The sequence below is a fragment of the Theobroma umbraticum genome, unplaced genomic scaffold (assembly GCF_002168275.2).
Source record: "Theobroma umbraticum cultivar Fairchild unplaced genomic scaffold, ASM216827v3 scaffold_44.0, whole genome shotgun sequence".
NCBI lineage: Eukaryota > Viridiplantae > Streptophyta > Magnoliopsida > Malvales > Malvaceae > Theobroma > Theobroma umbraticum.
The window spans coordinates 13,479,249-13,493,088 of record NW_018397255.1 but is presented as its reverse complement, the minus strand read 5'-3'; the positions used below and the strand labels follow the sequence as shown (position 1 = coordinate 13,493,088).

Here is a 13,840-nt window from a genome sequence, read left to right as displayed (position 1 = left end):
AATAATCAGGGAGGAACAAGTTTTCCTACATTCTTCAGTCTCGTAGGAATTTTAAATAAATCAAATTACACAGACTAGAATGCGCAGTTTACCTCATTCCAGAACTTAACACACCTTAACTACACTCCTCTGCACAAGGCGGACATAACATGCAGCTACAAGTTAAAAACTGGGGGAGGAAGGGGGAGAGGGAGAACAAAAAGGAAGCTGGTTAAAACACAAAAGCCTAAATTGCACATATTGAAGAAAGCATTAGCTGACTACTGCAAAAATGTAGCATCAATTATTATCTGATTTGACATTCCAAAATCGTGAACCTCAACTAATTACAAGAAAATCTAAAACAAAAAATTACCAACGCTTTGACCTGCACCAGCATATGGTGATTTTCAATGCTCAACCAATGAGACAGACAAAATCTGAAACGTACATGCCCAATTGTAGTATATTTACTTGAAATAGTCCTGTCGGAGAGTCGTGATAAAGCTAGGGGATGAACCATCTTCATCTTTCTGCTTCCAAAGTTCCCCGTTACCTTGAATGTACCACGAAACTTTAGGAGATAATGGCGTATATAGATCTGCATATATTAAGCAATCAGTTTTCACCTGATAATAATGTCCGACAAATTCTGCCCTTCTCAACTGTTATTTTCATTTCCTTTTAATGAAGACTGTACTTGCCAGGAAAGCAAAATCTCTGTAGGATATGTTAAATAGACCAATAACAAAAAAAAAACGACCCTCAAATTTCTGTAAAAGAAATTGAATGCTGTCCTTAGTATGACTTCTCCCTAAAATAAATTATCCTCAAGAGCCAAACTTTAATTACAATCATTATCAGCACTAGAGTTGTCTACTAACCACAATGACAAGGAACAAAAATAAAATCTATAAGGATGTAAATACTAATTAAAATAAAAGCATAATATCTAAAATTCTCTTGAGCTATTTAAGAAAATTCAAATAAACTTTTATTTTTTTATTGCATTCAATCAAACCCTTATACTATTTGCAACCAAATAGTCTCTTATGACTCACGATTGACTAACAACGGTTAGTTAAAATGCCACATGCCATTTTATGTCACATGGGGCTAACACACTAACATGTCATAGAGGATGATAACATGGCATACTGGTGTAGCATGATGACAAGACCACATGACTTTTTCCACCCTCCACCTTTAAGCCACATCAACACCATGTAGGCATAAAATAACAAATGCCATTTTAACTAAAGGCAGAATCAACCTTTAGTAATAAAGGTCTATTTGACCCAAAATAAATGTATAGAGACTTAATTGAAAGCAATAGAAGAAACAAAGCTTATTTGAATTTTCTTAAATAATTTAGAAATTTTTTAAAGCATTATGCTTAAAAAAAACACCAAGTTCCATCTTTTGATACCTACAAACTCTCAGGGATGGAGATTGTCAACACAACACTCATTCTTCCATAAAATTAGAATATACAGCATTCTTTAACATTTCCAAAAGATTTTGGAAGCAACCATCCAAGCCAAAAGTTTCACACATAACAGGGCTCACTTCGAGATCAAATTCATCATTATGCTTAATAATCACTCTGCAAACTTCTTTAGCATTCAGGAGGTTCTAAAGCACAAAGCATAGAGGAACACAATTTAGATATGCTTTTGGAGTTTGCAAGATGATAATTCTAAAGACAAATTCTAGGGGAGAATTAAGAACATTTATGAATCAAAATAGCAAAGATGTTGATAAAAGGACTCATATTTTACGTAGGAGATACATAGAGGTTCTTTAAACTTCTAAATAAGAGCTAAGAAATCCATTAATTCAATAAATTGAAATGTCTAATAGTACCCAGATTGCTCGACTAAAACAACGACATTTCATTCGTATTTGACAAACAACTCCATAGCAACAAAGTTTTTAAACAATAAGGGGGTGTGTGTTTTATATCCATCACTGCATGATGGATGATCACCAATAATGTGACATCACTAGTGACTTGTTTCTTTGGGAAGTCCATCAAAAGAGATACTTTGTGCTTGTTTGGCCTGGCTTTTTTACAACTTATCTATATCTTAAAAGTAAAAGTTTGGCCAACATAAATTTTAAAAAGCTCTTTAAAAAAAAAAAACAGCTTTCTTTTAAAGATTAAAATTTTTTAAAAAAGAGCTTAAGGAAAAGCTCCTCATAGGAGCTTTTTCTTCTCTTTTTTTTAAAATACAAGAAAATTTTTATTTTTGTTTCAAAAATATCTTCATTTGTTAAAAATAATTACAATATTATCTTCTTAAAAAAAATATCCTTTATGATAATGTAACCAAAATTATAACTTATAAAAAAGAACTTATAAAAAAATTTACCAAACAACTTCAGCTTAACTCTAAAAGTTATTATTTTTCATAAGAGCTTTATAATAACTTTTAAGCTAAAAAAAAGTTAGGCCAAACAGTTGGCTCTTTATCACCTTGCTCTCTGTAAAGTAGTTAGGTTTAAAGTATGACCTCAACAAGGTGATCCATCTCTTTTAGACAATCAAATTGCGCCAAATTTAAATCTTGAACCATGTGTATGTCTATACAACTAAATGCACATATATGTTTACAAAGAAGTGTACATAGCTATATATAAATTATATTGATGTTGTATATTACATATTTGTATTTATGTCTTCATTATATAGGTAATAAATATGATAATATTTAAGCATTTAGAACGTATTAGTTGTATATTTATTATGTATAATATAACATGCAAAATTCACGGATGATGCCATACCATTGATGTTTTTGGGAGTGATTATCACCGGCTTAGAGGGTTTATATTATCAAAAGTGATGCAGCACCATTCCATAAGTTATGTAAATTATGTATTTTAAAATGTTCTATTATTCTGTTTTACTTTAGTATATAGTTAGTAATTATGTTTTTATTTTATTAGTGATAAAGTGGCTAGCATGTTATCTTTTAATGAGTTTAAAGCATATATTAGATGAGGTTTATGTGTATCCAAGAGCTAGAATTAAAAACTATTTGAACCCTTTTGTATAGTCTTTAGACACTTTAGACAACAATATTATAGGTGGAATATTATTTGTTAAAGGTTCTCTACAACCCAAGTTTTCTTCCTCCAACTTCAATTTTACATTTAAGTTTAGCCTTGTTCTGGTTTTCCTTAACTAATTTGGTTCTCTTTTTACTTGTTTCTACTTCTGCACTGCATCCAAGTGTCATCAGAGCAAAGAGATCCTAAAGTTGAACTAAAGTTTCCACTTTTAAACCATGGTTCATCATGGTAGAGAATGTGGAAAAGGAAATCAAGCCTAGAAGTTCTAAATTTATATGGAAAAGTTGATCCTACAGTATTTTCTGATTGGCCCAACAGTATTGAGGAGTACTTTGATCGGTATTATATGTCAGATGCTCCAAAAGATAAAGCAGGTTGGATTAGTGAAAATAAGATGGTACTGTGTTAAGAGAAACATAGCCAGATTGGGACAGCCACAAACCAGTACATGGAATGAGAGAAATGCCAAATTTAAAGAAAAGTATATGCCACCTAATTATCTTGACAAGAAGTGTGGCAATGCCTTTATTTTTAAGGAAAGCAGCAGGCCAGTGACAAAATATATGCAAAGATGACTTGAGGTAATGGTTAGAAGTCAATTTGTGTAAGATGCTAACCTAGCACCAGCCCAATTTAAGGCTGATTTCAAATATGTAATCAAGGTGTAACTCCTAAGAACCCTAGATGTGATACTTCGGTTTTCTCTCTTCTCAGCTGTCTGATGCAATCAAAGAACCCTAGGTGTGAAGCTTAGGAATCTTTTCTTTTTCCTTTTTTTCTTTATTTACCTTCTTTTGTTATCTCAAAAATTCAGATCAATTTATATTAGAAAGTTATCATAAATACTACTCCTTCAAGCAGTCCTACATCATGTAGGCTTTTAAAAATTAAGTTTCTATGATTCCCTATTTGAACTGTCAGATTTGTATTATTCCTACCAGAATTTCAAAATATCAACAGTCAAACTAGAAGAGTAGGAACCGGTCTTATGCATTATTATTATATTGTGTCCAATATTATAAATGTCACCATAACTGAGCTTGATCAGTTTGAAAGGCTATAATATTTTCAGTTAACTGCAAGAAACCCTAATATACTTCAAAGTTAGGAGCAAAGTCTCACCATTTATCATAAAGAAAGAACTTAAGAGAGAAAGAGAGAGAACGTTTGAGGGGGAGGCCATGGTGTCACGGGCTTGGAACTTTAGCCAAGTTTTGTGTGGCGATATAGTCATGTGTTCGTAAGACTAAGCAAGACGTAATGAGGTTTCTTGAATATTGGCGCAGAAATGTAAAGTAAATATCTATGAAGAAAGAGATTGAGGAGAATAAATAAGTATCATTGCTCCAATGAGAGAGCAAAAAGTACCTAAGATCTAAGCACAAAGTAAATTGCTTGATTGCTTGATGAAAAGAAAAGAGTACCGAAGGTGGCTATTTATAGCCTCTAGCCTACTTGGAGTTCAAGTAAAATAAAACAAGGAAACATCTAACCTAAGTTTCCTTGGTGTGCAAGAAAAGTAAACATATAGCTAACGAAATAATATTTCCCTAGCTTGGTAAGCAAGTAACCAACCCTAACTTCAGCCTAAGGAAATTTGGTCCCCATGCAGCCCATGCGGCTCCTCAAAATCAGCTCTGCCCGTGGTGCGCTGGGAGAGGTGTGCTGGTTCGGCAGTGGTGCGTATGGCGCAGGCAGCTGGCACGCAGAGGGTGCGCGCGGCTCGCAGGTGTGCTGGGTGCTCAGCCTGCTAGTGCACAAGTGGTGCGCTGATGCGCGGCTCGCAGGTGTGCTGGGTGCTCAGCCTGCTAGTGCACAAGTGGTGCGCTGATGCGCGGCTTGCCCTAGTGGGGCACCTAAAATTTAGGCATTGGGGCTTGCTTGCACGGCACCCAGCAATGCAGTCTAAAATTTGGGTGCTAGGGTTTTCCCTGGCATGCGGCCCATCTATGAGGCCTGCGCAGCATGCGAGGCCCAAATGTGCAGGGCGCGCTACATGCACAGGGTGTGCAGCATGTGTGGCCCAGCAGCACATGTGGCCCACCTGCGCGCAGGAAGCCTGCACACGACCTGCACATGCACGGGCCTTGTGCGCCAGGTCCACTGGGGTGCTGGGGCGCAGAGTGCCTTGATGAGCACCTTGCTGTGTCATGTGCACTGGGAACCCCTCATATGCCTGCTGGTCCATCAGTCGGCTGGGGTTAGACTCACGTGGCATAAGGAGCGTAACTCAAAATATTTTTTGGGCTGCATAATGTTGGTTCAACTTGAGGCTGGAATCTTTTACTGGTTTCCAAGTCTTTAGTAGGTTTTGGTTCAACACATATTTGTAACAAGGTTGAATTTTACTTATATTTTAAATCTGACATTCCTAAAAGGCAGAAGGGCTTCAAATTCTGACTTGAGGCCTGATATCACATTAATGCTTCCACCTTTAGGTAGTTTTTTTTTATTTATTTTGGCCTTATGGGAATCTTACAGCATTTTTGCTTAAAATGTACTTAGTAGGGTTTTTCAAATATCAATGATCATAACTGTTATTCAAAACTTGTCCTTTTCTACAAGGGCATCATTTGAAAATGCCAAAACAAAAAACACATTTCCATTCTTAGCCAAAAGTGTTCATAAAATATTGTTGGGAATTTTTCTCCCGATACAAAACAAACAAAGGAAACACACCAAGATTATTCCTGGAATCTTTTGGGGGGTAACCCCACTCATAAAGGGCTTGACCAGCCATGTTTCATTGTGTGGAGCTCAGCATAATTCCAGTATTTCATAATTATTTTCTTCTCATAATTAGGTCACTAAGGGTGATTTGTAAAGGCTCACAGAAAGCTGGAAATAGATGTAGACAGTCTGGGAGACAAATGTGAGGTATGCCACTGCTTGAAACATAGTCTTATTTATAATATTTCAACTCTGTAGAAGAAATACCATTTGTTTTCAAGCCCATTGGGCCTTCATAAGGGTTTCTTTATCTAACTTCATAATGGTTTCATTTCCCTCATATGCAGTAAAAGACACTCACTGCTTTAGGATCTGATAGCATCAGCATTTACTAAGTTGTATTTCATGAAATGGTTACCGTCAATAGCTGTCCTATAATGAACGGTTTCCTTGGTTCTTTTTACCCAAATAATTCAAAACTTGTTTCTTTCTTGATAAATTTCCTTTAATTGTTCTTTGGACCTGTAATCAGCTAAACTCACTTTCCACCCTTTTATGCTCTTCTCAGTAATATATTTTCCAAGATTCAACAAAAACTGTCCTTAAGTCCCATATCATGACACATTTAGGAAATATAATGCACTCAGATTTAGGAAGTAGCTGCTCTAATTTAAAACAAGTCTGCTCATCAGTTCGTATACGAGAGATACCTGTGATAAGAGGTGTATCTGGATCTCTTGTACTATGCAATACAGCTGTCCCAGATAACACGGTGATAAAACCACAAAGTTCAGATGCTATGCTGCTAGCACTTTGACCAGAATAGTCCTACAAAATGGAGAAAAGAAACTATAATAAGGACATGTAGAGACATCGAGGAGCCACGCGGTCTCAAGGACACTAGACTCGTGTCCACAGATGCTTGTATGAACAATCACAAGGAAAATTCATATAATTTAACCATGCATTTTGTATCCCCACCCAGCCAAAAAAAAGGAATACAAGAAAAACAGAAATCAATTTTACTTGGTTGTAAGTCTATAAGGTTCTTTTGGAAAGCATATGAATAATGAATAATACTTAAACAGAAATGTTTATTACCCTAAAGTTACAAAAACACATGAACACAACCACATCTCTGTATCTAGAATTTAGAGTTGTCAAGTCAGATACATTGTATACGTGTCTCAAATACTCGTGTTCGCTTCCACAAAATATGGGAGATTCTTTGATAATTAGGAGATAATCATAAGAATATGTTGATAAACAAATATACATACATGAACATACATACATAAATAAATCTGTGCTAGTGACTATTCCTTCTATAAATTTCACGCCTCAAGGATAAAGTTTAAAAAACAAAAGCAAAGAAAGAAACACCAAAAGCTTATGGTACACAGTTTGCCCTCAGTTCAGAGTTTCTGGGCAGAAATAAAACAATCATGTCCGTTAAGATTAAATTCCTCGACAAATCCTCATCCAGCAAAGTAACAAATCATTTAGTTACATGAATGTGTCCAACATCTCAAGCGCATATTGAGATCCATTATATATACAACACACTCAGAGAAAGTTTCTGCATTTTGATCCCACACAACCATGAAAAATTCAGGGATATACTGGATCAATCTTTTGCATCCAAAATTCCAAAAATTACACTCTCTCGCCCCCCCCCCCCCCCCCTCTCTTAACAGCCCATGTACATGACTTTTAAGGAATAACGATTCCTATTCCATTCAATATTGATCAATTCTAATTTTAAGGCTGTAGATAATTCATACATCATAAAACCTGTAAAAACTTTGGCAGGTCCATGCATGTCTACATGGGAGAGAGAAAATACCTTAAACAATTGCACTCGCTAAAATTGTGAAAGAAGTGAACAAGGCATAATAAATTGGAGAAACAATTGCCGTGTTGAAAGTATCCAATGCCTGCAACCACATCAAAGCTTTATAAAAATTTGCAATGATTTGGAACTGCAATTCAAGAATGAATTTCATTCATAATTCACATGAAATAGATCTTGACATTAAAAAATATCCGGATATTCACCATTTTCTCCAAATGTTTTCAAATTCAATCCCAACCAACACTGTTAAGCAATTAAAAAAGCAGATTTGGGCCTCCAGTGGGGATAGAAAAAGTAAGAAAAAACAATCAAAAAGAAGGATGAGAATTACAAACTCTAAAATTGTCAAAGAAAAAATCTATATGCCTGAAAATAGCTGAACCCCATTACAGCTTAATGCTATCACAAAGAAACAAACGAAAACTATGCATAATGACAAATTTACCTTCCTCCCTACAACCAAAACATGTGAAAGTTAATAAATCCTACAGATATACTGCTTTATGGCACCCCAAGAAACCGTATGTCTGACAATCTAAATAGAAAAAATAAATTTTAAGGTACCGTGCACACATAGGGGCAATAAATAAAAGTTCTAATGTGGTACATGACTTGATCAAATATATGTTCCAATCCATTAACGTATCCATATCAGAATGTGAAGCAACCCAGGCATCTTTTTATCAATTTGTGTCTCGAACATTGTAAAATACATTATTGCATTTAGATAATTAATATTTGTCTCCTATTGTTACTGAGGTTGATAATTTGATCTATGATGGTGACATTTGCCCTAGGAATGATTCATTAAAGAAGCTATCAAGACTTTAGAAATTAGCAAATTACTTGGGCTATCTTTCAAAAGAGAAGTTGCATGCGTGTATCAAGAAACTTCTTGGTTTAGAGCATGAAAAATTGGATTCTTTTCTCACATTCATGTAAATTTTTCTTTATTCTTCTTGTATATTTCATGGTTTTTGGTGCTTGTCGGCATTAGAGAGATGGCTCCTGAAAGTTTCTGGTCTTATGTCTTAAATCAGATGCTCTGTTTGTTTTTATGATTAATGACCTGGTTAGCCTTGCACCTTTCTCCAATTCTATCTAACCCATAGTGCTTATCTTGATGTTGGTCCTTGGAGTGTTTCCCCTTTTTGTGATGGTCTTTTGGCAATTGGCAGCTGAATTTTTTTTCTGCTTCTGCTGCTTGGCACCTCTGCCACTTCCCTGGTTGACATCTATCTCCTCTTGTTTTGCCTGTTGTTAAGGGCCTTTGTTTTGGCTTTTCATTCTTGCTTCCTTGTCAATTTCTTGGTTGTTGCAGGTGATTAGCATTAGTATCACTTTTGGCTAAATGCTTAGATATTTGAAGGATGCTCTGTTTCTCCCTTGCTAAAGATTTGGGGTCCTTTTGGCTTATGTTTTATTGGTTTGTATCTCCTTGCTGTTTTGAAGTTTTGTTCCTTGATCTTGTTGCTTTTGAAAGTGTTCAGTGGCTTTTGTAAGTTGTTTGATCCACCATGGCCTGTTTCCGTTAGTCATTAAATTTTGGTTCTTGGCAGTTGGTTTGTGGTTATATAAGGTCTTTCTAAGTTGGGATTTAGTATTTTCTTTTTCAAGTGAGTTCCTGTTATATTTCTTACATACAGGTTTCCACATAAGTTTTTATACTATTAATAAAATTTCTTTCGCCTTTCAAAGTAAATGCAATATCATATGGCTTTAGGATTTTTATTTTATTTACATTATCTTCCATTAATTAGCATTTTCCTTGTTTTCAACTATTAGGGCTTTAAGGTTTTGTTTGGTATTTGCACTTATATTTGAGTTTAGGATCTTAGTTTTGGGTTTTCCTTATCCTATTGAGTTTTGTTTTAAGTTAACTTTGTTAGTTTGATATTTGGAGTCCAAGTAGAAATAGGAGTTCTAGTTCTTTTAGACTAAGAATGCTAGGAGTCTATATGAATCAATGTACTTTTTCTACTGAGATATAAAAAATTATTAAAGAATTTCAAGGATTACTACTTTTGTGATGATGAGATGTAATCAACCTTAGGTGTAACTCCTAAGGATTCTAAGTATGAAGCTTAGGATCTTTTCTTTTCTTCATGATTGTATGACACAATCAACCTTAGATGTTACTCCTAAGGAACCCTAGTCTGAAGATCAGGAATCTTTTTATTCCTGTTTTGCGATAATTCAGATCATAAAATTGCCTTAAAGCTAGCCCCTTGCTGTCCTACGTCACATACAAAGAGCAACCAACTACATTAATAGAAAATTTCTAGAGCCAATAGTGTTGATTTGCAAACATTGTAAAGAATTTTGAAAAGTGACAAGTGGAATACTCCTTTTCTTCCCTTGCACTGGATATTGCAACCCTTTTTTGGATCAAGACTATCATTACTAAAAAACAATCAGCCTCCACTGAAATATATCAGTATTGTCTAATTAGTTTATTCATGCCGGAAGACAAGTTGAATCTCTCACATCAGCAATAAGTTTTTATTTTCCAAACATATTTTCTAGATTTCTGTAACAGAAAATAAACATTTTTGTTTCCAATAGTCTTCTCTTTGTAGAAATATAGTATATATGCCATCAGTAGCATGTTGCTTTCAGCTTTACAGTAATTACCATGAGATGTAAGAGCATGATTACATGCTTACCATGTTCAGATAATTTAACTGAGTGATGATACAGGTAATTGCAACCATTGCAAAGATCCATGTTTGGAAGTATTTCGCCTGATTTGTGCCCTCCAATGTTAGCTTTATCGCAATACCAATGGCTTTTATGCTCATCACCTGCAAGGAAGTAACATTCATAATCAATACTAATAGCACATTAATGTAAATACGGCATTCAAATTGTTACAAATTGGAAGCAAGTACTCTAGAAACCTAAACAATAAAACCATTAGATCTCAACATGCAGTTAGCTGAAAAGCTAAACTAACTTACCGTCAATGATCCAATTACTGAGCATATTCCAATATACACCATTATGTTAGTTTGACCACAACGAGGTGCATAATACAAAATTAGTACCAATGCAATAGCTACTGCTGAAGCTGTATACAAAAGAAAGGCTGGAAAAGAAAAAAAAAATAGATTAAAAATAACATTATTGAAGCTAAGAATAAGATGATATAAGCATTTAGTAACTGATGAAAACTTTAGCAACTCACCTGGCTGGGTAGCTAATTCCCAAATTTCTTCAACTGAATTAATAGAACGCTCCTCAGGTGCATGAAGCACAATCACTGTGGAACCTACTATGCACAAAAGACATCCTAACATTCCCATTTTCTGCAGTTTCTCCTTTAAAATGAAATGCGCTAAAATGGCACTGCCCAAATCGACATGAAGTGAGAGGTGATCAGAAACTACCGATTAAATTGAGTAAAGTCGATTCAAATGAATCAATCAAAATTTCAAAATCAACAAACAAAAAGAAAATTACCTAACAATGATACTCAATGCACCAAGAGGCGTTACCAAAACAGCAGGTGCATAGATATATGCAACGAAATTGGCAATCTCCCCAATTATCACTGTCATATTAGAACTAAGAATTTTACAAGTGATGTCACCGAATTGGTCCGATTGAGTTAAATTTTTTTTCACGATTGCAATGTCTTTGGCCATAGAAAACATATAGAAAGCAGCAGAAGAAGGAAGAAAGTAATAGAGAGGAACTCACTAGTAATCATGCCAACCCACCAGAGTGGCTCCAACAAGTAGCCATATCCGCCAGAACCTTACAGGAAGCGTGTAGCAAATTATAACCATGATCAGTCTGATTTCAATATATATTTATAACAAAAAAAAATAAGAAAACAGAAAAAGGCAAGAACTTACTGGCACGGGGGCCATTGACCCCGGCCTTTCGAAGACCCTTTTTCTTGATGATAAAGCTGGAGCCAATGAAGGCGCTCGAGACCACCGCCAGAATAAAACCCTTGAGATTGCTGGAGTACATCTATTCATACATATCTACATGCATACATACATATATATGTAGAGATTTACTTTCATGTATTATATGTTTTCTCTTTAAATATGCTAGTCGGTCAAGTCTGATCAGAACCCTAGACCTCTGCAATTCTCATCACAACTACCTTCTTCCTCTCCTTTATTTTCTCTAACTTTTCTCTTCCGTTGCCTGCCGGATGTAAAGTACAGCAAGGAGAGAAAGGTCGTTGAGAGGGGAACGTAATTCCTCACCTGCCGGTCCTCTTTACCCCTTTACCAATATTTCACCAGTCATGTCCGCTTATTTTTCACAAATCTGTCTTGTACGTAAATTGGGCAGGGCTTCAGTCCAATCATTTCGATTTTGGTTAATTCCCTTTTTAATATTTTGAACGATTTTGTTTTGAATTTATTTTTTGATTCGAGTTTTTTTAAAATCAAATTAAATTTAATTTTAAAAAATTATTTTAATCAAATCATATTTTATCTATAATAGTTAAGTTATTCAAAATTACTTAAAATCACATTTTCATCACTTGTGGTATACTTTCAATTTTAATTTTTTATATCGTGTATAAAAAACAATTATTCCATCATATGAAAATCTCAATGAATTAAGAGTCAATTTTTAATTTTGTTAGTTCAAATAACAATGTAATTCCAAGATGGGGTGAATTGAAATTTTTTAAACTTTTTGCAAGTTAATAATTGTAAGTGTAAGAACTTGAAAATCCTTTTTAAGAAATATTCAACTTGAAATTACTCTTGTAAAACTTGATTTTCAGCAAATGAAAATTGGGAGTAAAGAGAGAAGCTTGCACAAATAAATTTATAGAGGTTCGAGCTTTTACCTACATCTTTTTCTGAAGTAAGTTAAAGAGTTTCAAATCCATTAAGAAATAAATGCTATTTTAAGTGCAAGTATAACTTTTACTATAATATTTCCAAAGCTAAGAGGCATTTGGTATAACATAAGTAAGGATATTCCCTACAATTAAATTACAAAGATTTACATTACAATGTTTAGTTTGTGTTTTGTATATGTGAAAATGATCTTGTTGCAATGTGATTACAATATCACCTTGCAATGTCATTCCCTTCTCTCATAGAGGGAAAGTTACTTTCCCTTAGTGAAAGGAAAGTAAAAAAAAAAAATTTCCCTAACCTATCACCCTAACCCTCTTCTTCTATTTTATGTTCTTATTCTTTTTTCCTTCCTTCTTTCTTCTTTTTCTTCCCATCAACCGTAGGAAAGGTAGTCGATCACCAACACATTTGGGTTAAATTTCACCACCAAATCTATCACTTCTTCTTCTACTTAAGTAATCTTTAGAAAATATTGTAATGTCATACCTCATGCATTCATTTTTTTTGAAAATTAGCAGTTTCTAACTTGAGTATATTATAGGTGTACAAGTATAATGTATTTCAAGTCTAGTATAGCAAATTATATTCATATTCATATATTCATATTAGGGCTTCTTTTGGAACTTAAGTCTTTTTTTGAAAATTACTTTTTTATAGCATAAGAAGCAAAATATATTAGGAGCAATTATAAGACCAGTTTGAAGGTTGGTAGTAAGTAGAAGTTATCGACACAAAATCTTTTCTTAAGCAGAATACAAAATGTACCCACAAAAAATAAAGTAGAACACAAATCTCTTTAGCCATTTCCATAATTATAGCTATACCTTTTCTTCGAATAGGAAATTTTAAGTTTGAATTCTCTATTCCCAATATATATCAACAAAAAAAAATTTCTCAACTGCTAAGGCAAAAGGTTCTTATTCCATTTGGGTTTCATAATCTTATAAACTTAACTTCAACTTCTAAAAATATTTTCCAATTCTGATGTAACAGGCCAGGCATGAAAGAGAAATAATAATTGATAACTGATACAAATATAAACCATAAACTCCTCTTTTGGCTATTGGAATAAGAATGACTTTGTTAGACTTGAACTATATCGTATTTTAATTTGAAAAAAAATCACATGTCTTCTTGAATTTAATGTCAAGCATTTGAAATTATTTCAATTACTTTTTTTGTTCCCTAAGATTATAAAATTGTTTGAAAAGCCATGCATCCTTAGAAAATCATCTTACAAGCTTTTAAACAATGCATTTTTAGCTAATAAATTAAGAGTAAACATACCTTGAAATGTTTATTTGAATATAAGACAATAAGAAAGTAGTTGGAGAGAAGCACTAAAAAGTTAAGGTAACTTCAAGACACAAGCCAAGGGTTCATTCTAAGTGAAGTAATAACTATATTATAGAGAGTT

The 13,840-nt window shown here is 34.1% G+C and overlaps 1 protein-coding gene across 1 annotated transcript; it reads right to left on the bottom strand.

Annotated features, from left to right (window-relative positions):
* Positions 1-240: 240 nt before the first annotated feature.
* Positions 241-11,881, bottom strand: LOC110429411 (putative magnesium transporter NIPA6). Its single transcript, XM_021445434.2, has 9 exons — positions 11,443-11,881; positions 11,285-11,341; positions 11,045-11,135; positions 10,770-10,930; positions 10,543-10,670; positions 10,249-10,386; positions 7,581-7,664; positions 6,438-6,555; positions 241-580 (listed from the first exon to the last, which is right to left on the bottom strand). The coding sequence occupies exons 1-9, from the start codon at positions 11,561-11,563 to the stop codon at positions 450-452; spliced, it is 1,029 nt and encodes a 342-aa protein (XP_021301109.1). The 5' UTR covers positions 11,564-11,881; the 3' UTR covers positions 241-449.
* Between the last annotated feature and the right edge of the window lie 1,959 nt (positions 11,882-13,840).